General features: G+C 46.8%; 1 protein-coding gene across 1 annotated transcript in view; it reads left to right on the forward strand.

Annotated features, from left to right (window-relative positions):
• The window catches only part of LOC147736594 (transmembrane protein 176A-like), a 65,005-nt gene that overhangs the window by 15,200 nt on the left and 31,183 nt on the right, over nucleotides 1–18,622 (forward strand). The window contains exon 2 of the mRNA XM_086953340.1: nucleotides 17,402–17,644. Within this exon, the coding sequence (XP_086809466.1) occupies nucleotides 17,402–17,644 (243 nt within the window). The remainder of the gene's footprint in view (nucleotides 1–17,401; nucleotides 17,645–18,622) is intronic.

The following is an 18,622-nucleotide window of genomic DNA, read 5'->3' on the forward strand; positions in this document are numbered from 1 at the left end:
CCGTTGCTTATGTTCCTGTCGGGTCTTCCACACCCGTGGGACTCGCATGTCCAACGCGACCGGCGCTTTCTCCTCTGGCGCTCCGGCGCTTTCACTTTCTTTCCGTTCTCTTCTTCTCGGCACCTCCCGCTTCTGAGGGGTGCCAGGTCACTTTTGTGGGCTTCACTTTTGGCGCCACAGGGTCGCGGTGGCAGCGGAGCTCCGGACGCTCCACGCTGCGTGACGGGGCTCACTCTGGTGGGTTTGTTTCTGGATCCCACCCTCGTCGCCAGTTGTAGTGTCCCACTACAATAACACACGGACACTGAGGTATCTGGTCAACTCTTTATTCATACGTCCGCTCTGTTCCCCGTCCCTACACTAACTAACTCCTTCCTGTCCTGTCCCCACCTCTTCCCCTCTGCCCACCTAGCTCCGCCCACCCAGCTACTGGACTGCTAACTTCTTTACACCGATGGTATCGGAGCGCTTTACAACAGATTTAAAGCAGGAATCACACAAAAAGGCAGAGGTATAAGTATCTGTTCGGAAGACCCAGCGTGCTGTGAAACATTGAGGTAGGGAAGTCCTGAGATAGCCTCGATGAGTGCACAATGTCTTGAGCTAAGCCTCATTCAGGGAGGAGGGAACGAGAAAGGGGTCGGGGAGTGGGGAAAAGATAGGTTGTCAGGGGGCTGCAGAGTGTAGGCTTGTGCGTTTCGGGGCGGATCTCGGTTTGGGAAGGCAAGGTTGAGGTAGAGGTTTTTTAGGAGTCTTTTGAATTTTACAAAGGAAGGGATAGTCCTGATATCTGCTGGGATGGAGTTCCAGATTTTTGGCGCGTTTCCAGCTAAGGATCGTGCAGCCATTGTTTGTCTGCGTGTTTTCATAGGGATGAGTAGCAGGGGGTTGGAGCTCCTGAGGTTTCTTGTCTGACTGGCTTTCATGAGTTTGGAGGCCAGGTATTCCGGTTTTCCTGTGTGCAAGGCTTTGTGCATGAGGCAGGCAGTTCTAAAGCTGGCACGCATTTCGACTAGAAGCCATTTTAGTTCTCTGAGTGCGGGAGATAAGTGGCCATATTTCTTAACTCCGGTGACCATACTGGCAGCTGCATTGAGAGTTGTTTTGAGTGGGGCTAGGTGAGATCGAGCTGTACCAGTGAGGATTGCGTTCCCATAGTCGAGTGTAGATAGCACCAGTGATTGGGTTGCTTGTTTGAGGTCCCTGGGCGAGATGAAGGGTTTCATTGTGTTGAGAAGCTTCAGATTGAGGAAGGCACTCTTCGCGGGGATCTTAATGTGTTTGGTCATGTTCAGTTTGGGTCTAGGGTGATTCCTAGTGATTTTACAGCGTTAGCCAGGGTGAGATTACCATTGAGGGCATAGATTGCTTTAAGCCGTTCTACGATTTCAGGGTTTTCTTCTTTCTTGGAGATGAGGAGGTCTTCAGTTTTGTCTTGATTGAGTTTAAGGTGGTTTGTTGATAGCCAGTGCTGGACTTCTCTAAGAGTGCTGTTGAGTCTCTGAATGTCATCCATGGAGGAGGTTTCCAGGTAGATCTGGGTGTCATCTGCATATAGGTGGAAGGGGATGTTGGCGTTGTTGAGAAAGGTGGTGAGGGAATCCATGTATATGTTGAACAGTTGAGGGGAGAGCACGGGGCCTTGGGGGACACCTCTGTTGACGGGGAGTCGGTCGGACGTAAAGGTTTTTATTTTTATCCTTTGGGAGCTGTTGTGTAAAAATGAGGAGAACCATTGTAGGACCACCTCATCCGCACCTCCTCTGTCTTGGAGAGCCTTGATGAGTCGATTGTGATCAACGATGTCAAAGGCTGCCGATAGGTCCAGGAGGATGAGGAGGCAGCATTGGTCAGTATCTAGAGACCTGTGAATGTCATCCTGGATGTTAAGGATCGCGGTTTCGGTGCTACAGCCTTTTCTGGAGCCCGATTGGTGGGGATCTAGCAGGTTGGTGTTGTCCATGTGCTAAGTCAGTTATAGGAGAACACACTTTTCAACAATTTTGGATAGGAAGGGGAGATTGGAAACAGGTCCGAAGTTGTTCAGATTGTTGGTGTCTAGGCCTGGCTTTTTCAATAGTGGCGCGACTTGGCTGACTTTGAGGCAGTCTGGCATGATGCCAGTTTTCAAGGAGCTATTTATGATTTCGCACCAGAGTGGGACAAGGGAGTTTCAGCTTTTTGGTCAATTGGGTGGGTACAGGATCGAGAACGTGAAATGTGGCTTGGGGGAGGAGATCAGTTTAAGAATCTCAGTTTCAGGTATGGGGTTGAAGGATTTTCCAGGCTTTCGTGGGGAGCTTGCTTGTGCTGGTTTTGATTATTGGGGTTGTGTTTTTGCAGGAGGGATTGAGGTTGATTTCTAGTGATAGCTCGATCTTGGTGATTTTGTCATTGAAGAAGTTGGCGAAGTTGTCACACAGGTCTTTGGAGGCCTGGATTGGGGTTGCAGAGGTCATGGAAGTTTGTTGTCCGATGATGTTAAAGAGTTCTTTGGGCCTGTTATTCGCGTTGTCCAGAGCGGTGCAGAAAAAGGTGTTTTTTTGGTTGTTGATGTGTTTTTTGTATTTCCTTCGGGCTGCTTTGAGTTGCTCGCAAAGGCTTGTAGAGGGGTTGTTCCTCCATAGTCATTCTGTACCTCTAAGTTGTCTCCTTTCAGCATTAATGTCCGTGTTGAATAAGGATCTGGAATGAATGACCCTGTTTTTTTTTTTTGTTTCAGGGGGTCTTGATGGTCTAGGATGGACGTCATAATTGTGTTGTAGTGAGAGGTGAGTTCCGTTGTGGAGAGACCATCTCTGGAGATGGGCAGGAGCGTGCTTATCTTTTCTTCTAGGTCGACCATGTTGATCTGTGTTAGATTTCTCGTCCATTTGGGGGGGTCTTGGATGAGATGTTGGTATGTGATCGATTGCGTGATGTAGAATAGGATTAAGCGGTGGTCGGACCAGTCAACCGGTAGGATGTGGTCTATTGTGATTTTGACTCGTTGGGCGATAATGGCATCCAGGATTGCTCCTTTGTTAAGGTTTTGGATTAGTGAGTTGTTTTTGTTGTTGCAGTGTAAGTTGAGGACGCCCAGAATTTGGTTGTTGGCGTCTCGGAGTGAGCAGTCAGCAACCAGGTCAGACAGGTGTTCAGTGAATGTGGTTGTGTTGCCTGGGGGTGGTATAGGAGATGACAGTGTAGTGCCTTGTTGTCGCATGTGTTAATGTTGACGGTAAGGCATTCAAAGGTGTTATAGTTAAAGTTGTCAATTTCGGTCACTGACATGTTGTTGTTGTGAATAATTGTTATACCCCCGCCTCGTTGGTCTTTTCGGTCTTTGTTAATGATTGCAAAGCCTGGTGGTACGAGAGTATCCATGATTGGAGGCGAGCAGTCGTTTAGCCACGTCTCGGTGATGAAGGCTATGTCTATGCCATGGTTGAGGATGGATTCTGCTAGCTCTGAGGCATGTTTGGTGGCTGATCTGCAGTTTATGAGCATGCAGCTGGTAGGGGGTGCCTCTTTTTTTTGGTTTCTTACTTAGGGGGGCCATGGAGATGTTGGTTAGGGAGGCTGTGGGTCTAAGGGGTTTCAGAGTGGAGTGTTATCTTCTGAATTCGGTGATCACCTGAATCATGGATTGAGGGTTGGCAGTAGAGGGGGTGTCGTACGAGGAGGCCAGCTCTGACGCTTCATTTGAGGACATAGCCTCCTTGGTTCTTTTCGGTGTCAGTGTCTGACTCGAGAGGGGGGATGAGATCCAACTGGGTTGGGTAACCTTGGGGAGCCTTTGGTGTGTGGGGTTGGAGACGGTGGTAGTACAATGGGGATTTTTGGAGGGCTTATGGAGAGTAGCGAGGTTGATTAGGATTTTGTTAAAGCCCTGTATTATAGTCGCTAACTGCCTTTCAAGCAGGGAGAGACGCTGCCCTGTCTCTTCTGGGGTGGGGGTAGGTGGGTTCTGGGTGGGGTCCTCCCACTGGGAGATGGCGTGGCGATGTTGTGTTGCCGTCTAGTAGTTATTGTGTTGTCTGTGAGGGCTTTGAGATGGGTCGTGGGGTGATGGTGTCATGTTGTGGCATCTGCGTTCTTTTGCATGTGGGTATAGGAAGGTAGTTGGGAGTCTTAGACTGTGTATTGTGGTCGATCTGTGTCATTTTGAGGAGGTTATGAGCGCGGGCTGTTTGAGTGGATGGTCAGATGGGGGAGGGCGAGCCATGTTCTTGGTGACAGAGGTGTGGGTGGTGTCCCATGGTGGAGAGCAGGAGTTTTTGATAGAGGGCGCAGGAGTGGTGTGTGTGTTCAGCCGGGGGTGCAGGCTGTCCAGGTAGACGGGGTGAGTTGGGCGGTGGAGATTTGTGTGAGAGGGGGCAGTCCGTAGTGAGGGGAAGAGGGAGTCAAATGTCTCAAGGTTGTCGTTGTTAGCTGGGATCAGGACTGTGCCGTTGGAGTAGATGGTCACAGAGGTGTTCCCGCTCCGCATCATGCGGTTAGGGATAGAGAATGACAGATTGTAGCTATGGGGAGTATTGGTACTTTTGGTAATGTGGAGTTGAGATATGAGGATGGAATTACACTTTTCGGGTCTTTCCATGTGGAAAATAAGATCCATTTTTACTTGGCCTTTGGAGGAGCAGTGATATATGTCAGCAAATAGTGATTATGGGTATTGTCTGATCAGTTTATGTTTATGGTTTTTTTCCCGCTTTGGGTAGGAGGTTGGGGGGAAGTAGTTCAGTGTGAGGGCGTTGGCGTATGTTGGCGTGACAGAAGGCATGTTGTCTAAGTTGGACATGGGGCTAGTTCCTTTAGGGCTAGTCGTGTTACGCTACCACTGGGGGTCGGGATTGGAGTGGTGGACAGGACTGGCAGAGCGGTCAAGCCGCCAATGATGGCGTGTGCTGGCACAGGGTGCACCAGCTGCCTGCTCGGTGTGGTGACAGACCCTGGCACCGTAGGAGTAAGAAAGGGGTAGACCCTTGAAACTCCAGGACCGGGGTCCAAATGTCAATACAAAAAACAATGGTCCTGGTTCAAATATGACTCATGTGCTGTGACAAGTGTCTATCACATCAATATAGCACTCACCGCGAAATCATTTACCATATGACAAATCACATTAATATATACAAATTAAACCAAGTGAACGTTTTTTTATGCATTTATTAATGCATAGTCCATATTGACGCAATAATATTTTTGCGAGCTTTAGCTTGTATCAAATATAGTGAATAACACAGAAATATTTGAATGCAATTGTATAATCATTACATTTCAATGTGCTCTCAGAAGAAAGGGAAGGGAAAGTGTGCAGGTTGTGAGGGACCGGGTAAAGGTGGTGTGACTTGTTAGGAACATCACGTTAAAATCAAGATGCCTTTACAATCCATATGTACAAGGTTCCAGAAGTGCATCAAACATAGGTTTAAATTAATAAATTTCTTTATGTCCTATGATGTGCTGGAGTGGCGTAGTCTACGTTTCGACCCCCGAAATACGCTGAAAGGGTAATTGCTGCCTCATGTTGGGGTCTTCATCAGGACTGTGTGATATGAGAGCATCAAAGGACGGTAGAAATCTGTGCCGTCAATGGATGGGCCGAGTAGTGCTCCAAGAAAATTTGGGGACTGTTCCTTACAGGAATTGTAAAGTTTCTTCAGGCATACGTCCTGCTGTTCTCAGTTCTTGCCCGCGTTTAGCGTGCCGTCTCTGGTCCGACCTCTGGGGTTCTGGGCTTGAAACTGGACCCTGGCACCGGACACACTCTTGTTGCTGTTGTTATTAGAGTTGGTATAGTGCTCTTCCTTCACTAGTGTGATCTCACAGCGCTTTGTCTCATTCAGGTGGTTGTCTCAGAAGCTTGCCTATGTAGTTGGCAGTTTGTACGTGAAGGATGACCTCAATGGAGAGTGGTTGATGCTGTGAGTGAGCCTCCTAGGGGCGCTCAATGCCATGGCGCTATGCACACGCTTGTCGTGCCCAGAAGCATGTAAGGCTGCTGGGGAACGTACATACAAAGCTCGCAGAGAGAAGGTCTGCACACAACCTGGTTACCAGAGTACATTAATTCCAGAGGCTTCTGAGCGCACAAAACCCTTCAAGGGCACAGAGGGATTGACTGTCCGAGGGAGGGATGGTCTGGTGATGACCAAGTCTTCTTGACAACAGGTCATTTTTCAGTAACTGGTTCCCCCTACCTAGGCTCCCTTTCATATGAGTTTTCACAGCTGGAATGGCCCACGTATCAGGAATATCCCGCTCGAGGTGTCCATGTTGGTCCGTTGATGAAGGTGTATGGTGGATGCAGCAAGGATGAAGTCATTGGTGCATGAGACATGAGGAAGGCATTTAGATGAAACTGTATGGTGGCTGCACCAAGTATGAGGGCATTGACCGAGGAGACATGAGGGAGATGTATAGATGAACGTGTAGGGTGGATGCACCAAGGATGAGGGCATTGACCGAGGAGACATGAGGGAGATGTATAGATGAACGTGTAGGGTGGATGCACCATGGATGAGGGCATTGACCGAGGAGACTTGAAGGATGTGTATAGATGAACGTGTAGGGTGGATGAGCCAAGGATGAGGGTATTGACTGAGGAGAGATGAGGGATGTGTATAGATGAACGTGTAGGGTGGATGCACCAAGGATGAGGGCATTGACCGAGGAGACTTTAGGGATGTGTATAGATGAATGTGTAGGGTGGATGCACCAAGTATGAGGTGATTGACCGAGGAGACATGAGGGATGTGTATAGATGAACGTGTAGGGTGGATGCACCAAGGATGAAGCTATTTACTGAGGAGACATGAGGATGTGTATAGATGTACGTGTAGCGTGGATGCGCCGCCAAGTATGAGGGCACTGACTGAGCAGACATGAGGGATGTGTAAAGATGAACGCATGGGTAGATGCACCAAGGATGAGGGCATTGACGAGGAGACATTAGGGATGTGTATAGATGAATGTGTAGGGTGGATGCACCAAGGATGAGGCCATTTACTGAGGAGACTTGAGGGATGTATATAGGTGTACGTGTAGGGTGGATTCGCTAAGGATGAGGGCATTGACAGAGGAGACATGAGGGATGTGTATAGATGAATGTGTAGGGTGGATGAACCAAGGATGAGGGCATTGACCGAGGAGACATGAGGGATGTGTATAGATGAACGTGTAGGGTGGATGCACCATGGATGAGGGCATTGACCGAGGAGACTTGAAGGATGTGTATAGATGAACGTGTAGGGTGGATGAGCCAAGGATGAGGGTATTGACTGAGGAGAGATGAGGGATGTGTATAGATGAACGTGTAGGGTGGATGCACCAAGGATGAGGGCATTGACCGAGGAGACTTAAAAGGAAGAAAATAGGATGACAAGACAAGTCTGGTGACTGAAGGACTCTGCTTTTGTTGCCACCAGACTAAACAGAAGTTTAGTGTTCAATGTGGGTGGTCCCTAGGATTACCATTGTACATGCCCTGCACACACCCCTATCCCTCATAGACCAAGTTGAGTCTGACTAAAGACGTTCGCTACCTTGAAAATGCCCACAGTGGGTAGGGTTGACCCCCACAGCTTTTACCCCATTAGTTAGGGAGTGCCCATGAGTTATTTTCACTTACTAGCTCGAGCCAGGCATAAATGCGGCATCGCCAGGCACCCACTTCAGAAAACTTTCTGGACCTGAGGAAAAGCCGAAGAGTAATGGACCTGCTGCCTGTGACCTCAGAGAAGCCCAGAAGTACTGGACCTGTTTCCTTTTGTACCCAGGACCAAGAAGTGGATTCCATGGGACATAAGGCTGACCTCCTGTTCATGCTACAGGGATACAAGCCTTTATTCCTACTGCCAAGCTGGCCTGCTGGCAAGAGGCTTAGACTGGACGCTGCTGATTCCTGTATTCTATGGGTGGATTGAGCCATAAAGGACCAAGATCGAAGGTCACCCTTTGATCCAGATGAACCAGATTGGTGTATCCAACTCGTACACCATTGCGATCAGTCTCAAACTGCACCTCGTTCCTGGCCTACCTCGACCATCAACTATCATTGGCACTTTTTGCTTCTTGCCACTATTCTCACTTGAAACTTTTTAAAAATTAATATCTGCGGTTCCCTCTATTGGATTTGTGTCATTTGGTGTCACTTCATTAAATTTCACTCTACTTTTCTAATTTGGTGTGGGATTTTTATTGTTTTGCATTATGATTTTATTACTTCTTTTGGACTTCATAAATACCTTAGACATTGCCATAAATTAAGCCTGTCAGCTCCGTGCCATAGATAATCAGGGATTCAGCTCTGGTTAATTTATTGACTTTGGGGGTTTACCCTGACAAGGGTTGTGATTATTCATTTAGAGGGGTAGTCACCTGCTCCAAATAATAATCCAGTTTCTTACAAGTGTGCTGAGTTACAGTGACATACAACACATGCAGAACATAACTCTTGTCACCACGCAGACCAAAATATCCTCTCAAAGGCTGAACTACAATCCCACACCTGTCAATCAAACACACTCTACATAGTTTAGTGCTACCCTACGTAGAGTGCATTGGTGTCTTGCAGCAGTATTAAGCGCTATATCATTGCAATTACAAACAGTACATGACAATGGAATATTCCTGTTTAATGCAAGCAGAGTAAAGCGCGTAAAGAGTTTTATCTCATTCTTTGCAGTATATAATCAGTCAGTCAGGTCCGAACTCCTAACTAGAGGTTTCCTAGAAAATGTTTTCGTCCTCTTCCCCGCAGTGGTGTGACTTGCTGAGCTCTGAAAAGCCGAGAAACAGGGGTACTCACTTTTCTTTATAAATAAATGAAAAAATCATTGATAAAAGATTTTTTCCACCACAATACCTAAATATACGCCTAGTGGGCCCGATTCACAGAACTAACTTAAGACAAAATCCTAAACTTACTACTTTTGGTATTCACATATTCACAGAAGTTAGGATTTTGTCTTAAGTTTGTCTTAAGACAGACTTAAGACAGACTTAAGACAAAATCCTAACTTAAGTCTGTCTTAAGTCTGGCTTAAGACAAACTTAAGACAAAACCCTAACTTCTGTGAATACCAAAAGTAGTAAGTTTAGAATTTTGTCTTAATTTAGTTCTGTGAATTGGGCCCGAGGTGTTTAGGCTAGGAGTAAGTTATTATGAGTATTACCTCATCAAAAGATATACTCGTAAATCCTCTCTATCTAAGAGGACAGTCTAGCCCCAAGCAAATGACAAGTAAAATGCATTGATGGGTGAACATAAGGTGATAGTTTTCAATTATCAAAATGGAAACCTTATTTGACTAGTCCCTAAAGCTCATCATATCCCACAATTATACAAAAAAAACATAGTTTTAAAACAATTAATAAAAATATGTCATCATGTAATACATAAACAATACATCGTATTGTTTATGTATTACATGATCAGTACCAATGAAATTAGGATCGTGATATGCTTAGGGGCATTATTATGCAATAACATTGTTTTACCTGTGTGCAGAATTTTAAACATATATTTTTAATAATTCTTTTTATGCTGTGTTTTTTTTATATAATTGTGGGATATGATGAGCTTTATGGACTAGTCATATAAGTAATAAATGATACAAACATACAGTTTTTTGTTTAACTTTTTGTATGATCCCTTGGTTTTCTTTTTTTTAACAACAATTTTTTTTTCATTTTTAAAGAAAAGGGAGTGCCCCTTGTTCTCGGCTTACATACCCTGTCCCTTTTCAGTTTAAGAAGGGTAACTCTCTTGAGATTGTTCTTTCTGGGACCTCTGAAAAGGCCATTTGGTCGCCAGAAGAGTATATCTGACAGTTTATTCCCCCTTTTCCATCCTACTTCCCCAATGTCACGGTGAGTGACGTGGGCTCCAGGACGGATCCTTCACGCAGAGGCACAGGGGCTCAATGACGTCCATCCCCGGCTCCCCCTGCGCTTAGAATCACACAGTGGTCCCTCAAAGCACTACTGTATGGGTCTGGAAGAGTCTTGTACCAGGCTAGTCAGGAGTTTTTGCATGACCAGAGAAACGTACCGCTGGGGGAGGAGGAGGCGTTCACAGCTTTTTATACATCATCTGGCGCCCTCTACTGGTATTTATATATTTCAGATACCTCGTCTTTCTATATATATATAAAAACCAAAGTATGTCAGTTTGTCCTTTATGCATTACTACACCATTCATCCGATTGGCATGAAACTTTGGGAAGCTGTTGAGTACACTCCTGCGAAGGTTTCTGGTTAAAAAAATAAAATAAAAAAATTAAAAATGTGTTAGAAGTTGTTGAGTACACTCCCGCGAAGGTTTCTGGCAAAAAACACCCCAAAAAAATAAAAATAAAATAACATTTGTTGGTTGGTTGATTGCTTTATTTCGATATGCAATATATCATAAAAGCGATACACAGGATTAAAACAGCATGTCGAAAAAAGTATGACTGTACAGTAAGTAAAAAACATTAAAACACATTAAAACATCATAAATTAGTTAAAAGGAGATTAAATTGATGTGGACAGTCTTCTGAGTCTAATCAACCAAGCCCATTTTAAAAACTTGGCAACGGCACAAACAATCGGTGGGGCTGTATTAGTTAATAAAATCCTAAGGGCGACAGAGTGCTGACGAGTACCCAATTCTCTGCAGATAGGTCCAAGCCAACGTGATCTTGGTCGGCCGTAATCTGGGCATTCAAAGAGAAAATGTGCCACAGTCTCTGGTTTATCGGGACAGAGAGCACAGAATCGTGAAGAGGGCTGGGATTTATTCCACCTGGAACAAAGGTCGGCCAAGGGTAACAGCCCCAGCCGGAATTTGATGTACAGGGACCGGTCCATGGCAATTGTTATTAGATCCATGTATGGCTCGTAGGCAACAACATCTTTTAACAGCAGAAAAGCTGCGGTGGTTTTGCAGTGCTGCTGATTACTGATGCGCTTCACGCGGACCCACTCCCAGAACAGTTTCTTTAGGGTCTCCTTCGGGGGGGCGGAGTGACTATGCCAACAAGAGTCCAGGCCTAGGTCCCCCAAAAGGTGTTTGATGTTCTTCAGCCATTTGATTCTGTGCCAACCGTCGGCGTGCATCACCTCAGCAAGGCCGTCAGCATAGGGTTTTAGCTCCGGTACCCTCCACAGACGGGCCCAAAGCAAGAGGGGTCGCAGGCGAGCCTGTTCCCCTATTGCTTTGCAGCCAGCATCCATGAGCACTGGGATAGTCGGACTGCTCAATGGTATGGCAAGGAGATCTTTGATGAATTTATTTTCCGCCTTGCACAGTAGGTCCACTTTGTCCAAACCCCACAATTCTGCTCCATATAGTGACCCAGGGACCGCACGAGCTTTATATATATCAAGTAGGGGGGCAACACAATGTTTAGTTGAGTTGTTAAACTCTTTGAGGATAGCCCCCCCACCCTTTTATGGGTCAGTACCATTTTGTTGATATGGGTGGTCCAGTTCATCGCGTCGTTGAGTCGGATTCCCAAGTAATCGAATTCTGCCACTCTTTCTAGGGGTATAGAATTCAAAATAGGGGGGCGACCAAGTTTGCGGGGCGGGTGCAGAACTAGGTACTTGGTCTTTTCCACATTGATGACAAGGCCCCTGGAGGTGCAGAAGTCCTGGAAGCGATTTAATAATGTCTGTAGACCTTGGGGGGTTTTAGAGATGAGGAGGGTGTCGTCGGCGAACAGCAAGGTTGGAATTTTTACGCCTCCCAGGGTGGGAGCGTCTGCTGCTTCGCCGAGTAGATGGTCTACCACCCCATTGATATAGAGGGAAAATAAGGTGGGGGCCAGAACACATCCCTGCCTTACTCCCCTCTCGACCCTGATCTTATCGGTCTTTTCCCCGTTCAACCCCCATCTAACCTGTGCATAGGTGTTTTTGTGCAGTTTGATGAGGAGGTTTAATAAATACGGGGGCATCCCTAGATCGTGTAGCACCCTCCAGAGTTCCTCCCTTGGAACCAGGTCAAAGGCAGTCTTTAGGTCAATAAAGGCCAAGTAGAGTTTTTGCATGACCAGAGAAACGTACCGCTGGGGGAGGAGGAGGCGTTCACAGCTTTTTATACATCATCTGGCGCCCTCTACTGGTATTTATATATTTCAGATACCTCGTCTTTCTATATATATATAAAAACCAAAGTATGTCAGTTTGTCCTTTATGCATTACTACACCATTCATCCGATCGGCATGAAACTTTGGGAAGCTGTTGAGTACACTCCTGCGAAGGTTTCTGGTTAAAAAAATAAAATAAAAAAATTAAAAATGTGTTAGAAGTTGTTGAGTACACTCCCGCGAAGGTTTCTGGCAAAAAACACCCCAAAAAAATAAAAATAAAATAACATTTGTTAAATATCGAACTCCCCGGCCCCCCAGGGCCCTCATAATCTTTCCAATACTGAACGTTTACAGTTTCCGGTGCGACTCGCTTTTGCAATGACCATCAACAAAGCACAAGGACAATCGCTGCAAGTGTGTGGACTAGATTTGGAGAATCCGTGCTTCTCACATGAACAACTGTATGTGGCCAGCTCACGCGTCGGAAAACCTTCTAATTTATTCGTGTACGCACTAGACGGAAAAGCAAAAAATATTGTGTATCCACAAGCACTCGAATAAAAAAACAGAATTAAAACAACACTTTAAAATATTTTCCATATTAAAATGAATAAGTTTCAATAAAAATGACACAATATAAATTGAATGTTATCATAAGAAGTTTCCTTAAATTTCCTATCTTCTGAGATCGCAGCAACCCCTTGCCCCATATTACCTCTTGCTTCTTCTCCCCCTTCTTGTAATGGTGAGGGTCCTTCTCTAGACACAGGCCACTCCACTCCGGCTATGATCAAAAGGTGAATGGGGCATCATCATGTCACTTCCTGTTCCGCCTCTTAGACTGGGGCTCTTTCAGAGTGACAGTGGGTAAATTTGGATCCATGAGGCATTGGTTCTAATCCCAGCTCTCCAGTTAACCCAATGTTGTGATCCTGGGGAAGTAACCGTTTGGGTGCGGGGTTCTGTATCTGCCAAAAACTCTGAGGATTTAGAAAAAGCCAGTATGCACTCTTGTCGCTCTGTGTGAATAATTGCAATGTAACATTTAAGGATGTTGCACATTAAAGGAAGCTGATGCATTATAATCTTCTGGAAAACAAAGGAAGTGGAGGTGGTTTGAGACCGAAGGTCTAGTTCAGCGAGGGGAGAAAGAGAGAGAGAGAAAAGAGTGAGGGAGGGAGGGAGAGAGGGAGAGAGAGAGAGAGGGAGGGAGAGAGAGAGAGAAAGAGAGAGACAGAGAGAGATAGAAAGAGAGAGGCATCCGTAAAGAGCTTAAATTTACCTCCACGTCCTCTCTCACTCTCACTGACGTCGACAATCTCATCATTAAGCTGGAGACCGGAGAGGGCGCTCTTACCATCATCATTCTTTATCGCCCTCCCTACCCTATGCCTTCGTTCCCTGCTGCCCTCAGTGAACAGCTAGCCAACCTACTTATTTCATCTGCTCGAGTTGCCATCTTTGGCGACTTCAACTATTGGTATAATGACAAGGAAGCTGGCCCTCATGCGGCTGAGCTATTTGAAGTCCTCACCAGCTTCAACATGAACCAACACGTCACTTCCCCCACTCACACTGGGGGTCATATTTTAGACCACATCTGGACTCATAATCTCACTCTCTCCTATCCTGTGATCACCCCTTGTATCTGGTCTGACCATTACTTGATCGACACAGTGATCACAGTCAGAGGTTGCATTAAGGTCCCTCCCATGGCCGGTGGGACTGCCCGTAAATGGAGCACTCTTGACTCTCAGGCATTCCTCTCATTCTTGGCTGAGACTCGTCCTTCGTTATCTAAAACTGCGACTGTCCACACTCTGGAGGAAGATCTTACTGGCTGGATCATCAAAGCCAGTGATCGCTTTGCCCCTCCCTCCAGCTTCCCCCGTTCCCGGCACAGTAAGTCCCACAAGTGGTTCAACTCCACCCTGAAAGCTCAGCAACTCGAACTACGCCAAATGGAGCGTAGGTGGAGACGCAATTATCTGCCCATCGACAGAGAGCTATACATTGCTGCGAGAAAAAAATATAAAGATGCTATTATTGCAGCAAAAGCTCTTCACATCTCGGAAAGGATTCTCACTGCTCATAACAAATCTCAGGAGATCTTTTCAATCATGAGGGAGCTTACGTCTGATGCAAGGACCCTTCCTTCTCAGACCCTTGACGCAAGAATCTTGTAATGCCTTAAATAATTTCTTTATTGAAAAAATTGCCAAGATCAAGAATACGATTCCTTCAATCCTTCCTGATGATATGCCAGCTTCCCCCCCTGAAAACCCGCTCTCCTTGCTTTCTTTCCCTGCCCTCGACCCCAGCGCTCTGGCAAAACTTGTTGCTCGAGTCAAATCTGGCTCTCCTAATGATTGCTGTCGCCCCTCTGTCTTTCGCGACATCTGCCTGTCCATGCCGGACTGCATCTTGCCTTTATTAAACGCCTCATTAGAGGCAGGAGTAGTACCTAATTCCTTCAAGGAGGCTGTCCTTGTGCCCTTACTAAAGAAGCCTGGAGCTGACCCGGACGATCTCGCCAACTATCGGCCTATCTCCCTCTTGCCCTACCTATCCAAACTCTTGGAGGCACATGTTACGAGCTGCCTATCTGAATTCATCGAGCGTTCCAACTTTCTCGAACCTAATCAGGCTGGGTTCAGACCAGCCCATTCCACCGAGGCTGTGATCTTGGCAGTCATGGATACGCTTAGGGCTAATGCCGATAAAGGGACATCACAGGCGCTCGTTTTATTGGATCTGTCGGCTGCGTTCGACACGGTGGACCACAACATCCTTATCCACCGTGCCGAGCAAGCCGGCATCCGAGGCCTGGCCTCTGCTTGGCTCAAATCCTTCCTGTCGGGCAGAATGCAGGCGGTCCGGCTTGGTCCCTTCACAGCCGCACAGGTCCCATCCATCTGCGGAGTGCCTCAGGGATCGTCCCTGTCCCCTCTGCTTTTTAATCTCTATCTTCAGCCGCTCATTTTTTCCTTGAAGAGGTGGAATATCACCGTATTCAACTATGCAGACGATCTGCAAATCATTTTCCCCGCTTAACACACCCAATGCAGCCCTCGATTGTCAAGCAGTGATGCTACACATCCAACATTGGATGAACTCCCACCAGCTTAAATTGAACCCGGGGAAGACTGAGTTAATCCTTCCAGGAAACAGTCTCACTCACTGGGGCCCACAGTTCTGGCCAACTGAGCTCGGCTCCCCGCCCGTCCCGGCTAAGTCAGCAAAGAGCCTCGGGGTCATAATTGACTCGGAGCTCTCTCTTAAGCCTCAGGTTGGCGCGGTTGTGTCCTCATGTATGTTCCAGCTCAGAAAAATCAGGAAAGTTTCCCATCTCCTGACACCAGAGGCCCTGATACAAGTCCTGATTGCCCTGGTGCTCTCCCGCTTGGATTTTTCAAACTCCCTGTACTACGGCCTACCTAAATTCCTCCTTAATAGGCTCCAGATTGTACTGAATCAAGCAGCAAGGCTGGCCTATAAAACCCCGAAGTGGCAATCCGCGAGACCACTGCTTCACAGACTCCACTGGTTGCCGGTGGAGCAGACGACTGCATTTAAGATCGGCTGCTTGACCTTCAAAGCTGTGTTCGGGACCTCCTCTGCCTTTCTCAAATCACTGGTCATTCCTTACCGTCCGGTACGCAATCTTCGTTCCTCCCATCGCCTTTTGCTAGCTGTCCCTGCTACCAAACTAAAAAAAAACGGCGGTCGCAGATTTGCCTACCTTGCCCCCGCCTTCTGGAACCAGTTGCCTCTCCCTCTTAAATCTGCCAATTCCCTTCTGGCTTTCAGAAAACTCCTGAAAACTCACCTCTTCACACAGACTGGCTAGACCCCCGTCTCTTCATCTCATTGGCACTCAGCCAGCGCCAGGAAACCTTTCGGTGTCAGTGCGCTATACAAGAATCCCCTAAGATAAGATAAGGGAGAGAGAGAAAGAGAGAGAGAGAGAGAGAGAGAGAGAAAAGAGAGAGAGAGAGAGAGAGGAAAAGAGAGAGGGAGGGTGAGAGAGAGAGAAAAAGAAAGAGAGAGAGAGAGAGAAAGAGAAAGAGAGAGAGGCAGGGAGAGAGAGAAAGAGAGAGAGGGAGGGAGAGAGAGAGAGAGAGAGGAGAGAGGGAGAGAGAGAGAGAGCGAAAAAGAGAGTGGGAGGGAGAGAGAGAAAGAGAGAGAGGGAGAGTGAAAGGGAGAGAGAGAGAGAGCAAGAGAAAAAGAGATAAAAAGAGAGAGAGAGTCCGTAAAGGAAGATGTCTTCCTTTGTGCTCAGTCAGACCCCCACCACCCTCATCCCCCCTGGTGGAGGATAAAGCGTGAGGAAAGTTATGGAAGCTTCACTTCTCTATTTTGATTTTACTCCTGCGCAGCTCCACTATACAACCACTTTCACAGGGTCACTGCCTTTCTCTTTCCACCTCTCCCCACCTCTTCATTTTACAAGCTGGTTGTATTTGAAACTCATTATTTCATCCTTTCACCTGTCCTTCTGCATTAGCCCGGTTAGACGACCTGTGTATACCGTCATCTCTTTTTACGAACTAATTCTCCCGCCCATCCCCCCTCTGCCCCAATCCGCCCGCACCCCTGGGTACGCAGGGCCTGATTTAGACATTGGCGCAATGGTTACTCGGTCACAAAGGTGACAGATATCTTGTCCGCCGAAATATAAATCCCATAAGATATAATGAGATGTATACTTCGGCGGACAGGGTCTCCGTCACTGTTGTCATGGAGTAACCAGTCCGTCAGGATTTAAATCAGGCCCTTAGTTTGCCTACTGTCGCTATTCCACTTTAGTCTTAACTGACATTAGCTCAGGCTGAGCCGATCCTCGGAGGTGCCTGAGGGGCCATCGGTTGGGTCGTTCACCTCCATCGGTCTTGGGGTTGTCTCACCAGACACGCTGGCTGCAGGACGTGTTCGGACACGGCTCTCTCAATACGTCGCTTAAACTACGGAAAAGCGTTTTTTGCTCTTTTTGAGAATCCTTCTCCTCACGAGAGCTTCTCATATTCGTATCAAAATGGCTAACTTTCTCCGTTCTGGAAATTACTTATGAAGAACTTACCTTTGACTATAAGCAGTTTGCCCTGAAGAAGCCCATGTTTGGGTGAAACGCGTTGGCTGGTCTCATCATTTGCATACCAAGCACATCTGGAAATAAAAGACCAATAAGGGCACTAAAACGTATGTCGTCTCACTGAATGTTTATACTTATTTTGTATCTATATGTTGCCTCTCATCTACCTAGCTCTTGCGGTCTTGGGTTTACTTTCTACCCGAGACGAATCTTTGTCTGATCTCATGCTCTTTCCCCATCCAGGAGAGCGCCATGGCTTCCAACGTTAATATAAAAGTGAACGGGGTTGAGGTGACCAGTGACTGCTCCAAGCCCACCGTGATTAACATCAACTTTAGCCAGCCGCAAGCGCCGTCCTGCTTCATGGAATCGTTGAAGTATCTGGGGAAGGGTCTGAAACCTGTCGGAGATCGCCTGAGAGCCCAGACGAGGACCAGTGGGACCACATCTGTGAGCGTAGTTACGAGAGTCAAGTATGGAATCGAGGTAAGCCGTGGTCTTCAACAGTGGGTCATAGAGTCATTGACCGGTGTTATGGATCTTGGGGAGAACCATAGAGAGGGAGACGTCAGAACCAGTAGATGATACAGACAAGAGAGAGAGGAGGTGATAACTGGATGAGAGATAGTGGTGGGAGGTGGGTAGTAATGCCATGAACACTTGGGGCGTCATTTTTGAGGAATTGGCGCAGGGCAGCTCCGCGCCTTCTTGCGTTGCTGCCCTACGCCAATGTGCAAGGACAGGAATGAAACATGTTTGTTAAATATGGTCCATTCCTGTCCTTTCCACCTGCGCTGGTGCACAATTTGCTGCCCAGCGGCAATGTAGGCCTCATGCACCATGTTGCAAGGGAGCTTCCGCTGTAGACTGGATTTCTTGTGTGCAGAAAGGGGCACCTTCATGCACAAAAACAATCCTGAGAAGTGTTTTCCTCTTCCTATGTGTGCTGCCGAATGCAGCCCACATAGAAAGAAGAAAAAACGAGGAAAAATAAAAACATTTGTCCTCATTAAGGGCCAGATGTAGGAAGGCGAATACCGGTCGGTAACGGCCGATTTCGGCCGTTACCGACCGGTATTTGGAGTTTGGAATGTAGGGGCATGTTAAAATACAGATTCGGTAATTTTACCGAATCGGTAATTTTACCGAGTCGGTAAAATACAGATTCGGTAAAATTACCGAATCTGTATTTTGACATGTAGGTAGCACTGTAATCAGTGCTACAGGGGTTTAAGAATTCGTTATTTACCACCAACTAGAAGTTGGTGGTAAATAATGAAAACCCTTCAAAAAGCATTTTTTTTGCTTTTAAAACAGTGCCATGTTGCAGACATACATGCCCTAAGGGCATGTATATCTGCAACATGTGCACCCATGCACAATTGAGGGGTGCAACAGGGTGTCAAAGTGACACCCTGCCACCCTTCTATGTTTCCCCCAATTACCAAATCGGTATTTACCGAT

The sequence above is a fragment of the Lissotriton vulgaris genome, chromosome 1_2 (assembly GCF_964263255.1).
Source record: "Lissotriton vulgaris chromosome 1_2, aLisVul1.2, whole genome shotgun sequence".
In the NCBI taxonomy this organism is placed as follows: domain Eukaryota; kingdom Metazoa; phylum Chordata; class Amphibia; order Caudata; family Salamandridae; genus Lissotriton; species Lissotriton vulgaris.